Here is a 2,363-nt window from a genome sequence, read left to right as displayed (position 1 = left end):
ATTTCTTCAAAGAGGGTTGTATGAAAAATGGTAATTGTAGTCAGGTGGGAGAAAAAAGAGATGAATGGGGTGGGTCATTCATAGATCTGAAGCGTCACGTGTCTGGAGTAAGATAGGTGTGCACAGACTCAGCTCTAGGACACAAAGGGATACAAGCAATCACACAGAGAAGTAGCCACTGACTTCTTGAGAAACACAAGGCAATCTGAGCCATATATTACTCCCAAAATTCCAGGAATATTCTGAGTGATAATGTGGCATAGTCCTCATTGGAGCATTTCTGTGGCCTTCAGATACCTGGGTCTCCAAGCTCCTCCACCCTAATCAGCAAGGAATCTAAGATGCTGTGGCCTTGCTTTGTTAGGTTTGGCAGAGGAAAGAGGAAGGGAAAATATTTCTGGAGTTCTTCTCCCAAAGATGGGTGCCTGAACCTGAAACAGTTTTGTCAGACGAAAAGCCTTTTGGCCCTCACTGTCTTCATCCATCATGAGGGAATGAAAATGACGGGGTTTCCAAAATATCAGAATGACAGGAGAATTCAATATGTAAACACTCTCACAAAGAAATCATTGTGGCTTATCCTGTAGAACGCAGTCAGTCATGTGTCATTATACAAAAGCTGAGCAACGCAGTACATGAGGCTTTCTATGTGTGAGGGGTTAATAACGTGAGTTATTGATAACTCAAACTGCCAGTGTCCTTTATAATAACTACCTATGAATTGCACTTAACATATTTCTAGTCAAAGTTGCTTCAGGGACACCTTAAAATGGTAGATAATATTGCTTAACATAACATGACTCAAATGTTTACTTTGTACCTAGTTGATATTTGTGAAGCTTTACCAATGTCTTCCTTCATTTATAAAACAGAAGGTTATTAGCCAAGCCTATAGCCTGACGATCCTACAATATGAAGAAAAGAAGAATGCCTGTGTTTTCCCCTAACCAGTGATTTCAGGAAGGCATCAGTTTCCACCTGTGTAGACTTCACCCCCTGTGTGTCTTACTCCCTGGCTTCTTGCCCTCCAGTAGGGGCAACTCCCAGAAGTCCCCAGGTTCCAATCCTGAAAAGTGCCCTGGCCTCCCCCCCACCATGGGACTGTTCAATGTCACTCATCCTGCTTCCTTCCTCCTGACCGGCATCCCTGGGCTGGAGAGCTCTCATGCCTGGCTAGCAGGGCCCCTCTGTGTCATGTATGCTGTGGCCCTCGGAGGCAACACTGTGATCCTGCAGGCCGTGCAAGTGGAGCCCAGCCTCCATGAGCCCATGTACTACTTCCTGTCCATGCTGTCCTTCAGTGACGTGGCCATGTCCATGGCCACACTGCCCACCGTGCTCAGAACCTTCTGCCTCAATGCCCGCAACATTGCCTTCGATGCCTGCCTGATCCAGATGTTTCTCATTCATTCCTTCTCCATGATGGAGTCGGGCATTCTTCTGGCCATGAGCTTTGACCGCTATGTGGCCATTTGTGATCCCTTGCGCTATGCTGCCGTGCTCACCAATGAAGTCATTGCCAGAATAGGCATAGCTGTGGCTGCTCGGAGCTTCATCATCCTCCTTCCCCTTCTCTTCCTCTTCAAGAGGCTGCCTATCTGCAGATCCAATGTTCTTTCCCATTCCTACTGCCTTCACCCAGACATGATGAAGCTGGCCTGTGCTGATATCACTATCAACAGCATCTATGGATTCTTTGTTCTTGTATCCACCTTTGGCATGGACATGTTTCTTATCTTCCTCTCCTATGTGCTCATTCTGCACTCAGTCATGGCCATCGCTTCCCGAGAGGAACGCCTGAAAGTTCTCAACACATGCGTGTCACATATCTTGGCTGTACTTGTGTTTTACGTGCCGATGATAGGGGTCTCCACAGTGCACCGCTTTGGGAAGCATGCCCCACGCTATGTACATGTCCTCATGTCCAATGTTTACCTCTTTGTACCTCCTGTGCTCAACCCTCTCATTTACAGCGCCAAGACAAAGGAGATCCGCCGAACCATTGTCCGTATGTTTCGGCGCATGAAAACATGACTTTCATGCTTGCCTTTAATATCTGATGTTGACTGTAGCCATAAGGCTTCATCCGTGGTGTCATTGTCGTCATCATCATCACCATTGCCATCATCATCATCTTCATATCACGAACAATGAGACAGACTGTGTGGTGGGGGAAAAGTAAAAGATCAGGACATGGAGCTACACAATTTGTACATAAAACATATGAAAGTATATTCACAATATACTCAATGGCATTCACAGAAAGGTGAAAATCGGGGACAATTGAATGATATGACACAACTTGAAAGGAAGATCCATCTAAACTATTCATTTCCCACACAAAAATCTCTTATTGATGTAGT

General features: G+C 45.7%; 1 protein-coding gene across 1 annotated transcript; it reads left to right on the top strand.

Moving 5' to 3' along the window:
- Nucleotides 1–1,095: 1,095 nt before the first annotated feature.
- Nucleotides 1,096–2,034, top strand: LOC132675327 (olfactory receptor 51I2-like). The gene has a single exon (XM_060627717.3). It carries the CDS (start codon nt 1,096–1,098, stop codon nt 2,032–2,034), a length of 939 nt encoding a protein of 312 aa, XP_060483700.3.
- Nucleotides 2,035–2,363: the final 329 nt, after the last annotated feature.

This window comes from Panthera onca, chromosome D1 (assembly GCF_046562875.1).
Source record: "Panthera onca isolate mPanOnc1 chromosome D1, mPanOnc1 haplotype 2, whole genome shotgun sequence".
Taxonomy (NCBI): Eukaryota; Metazoa; Chordata; class Mammalia; order Carnivora; family Felidae; genus Panthera; species Panthera onca.
Note: the sequence above shows the minus strand (reverse complement) of the source record. Positions and strands in the feature narration are given on the sequence as shown.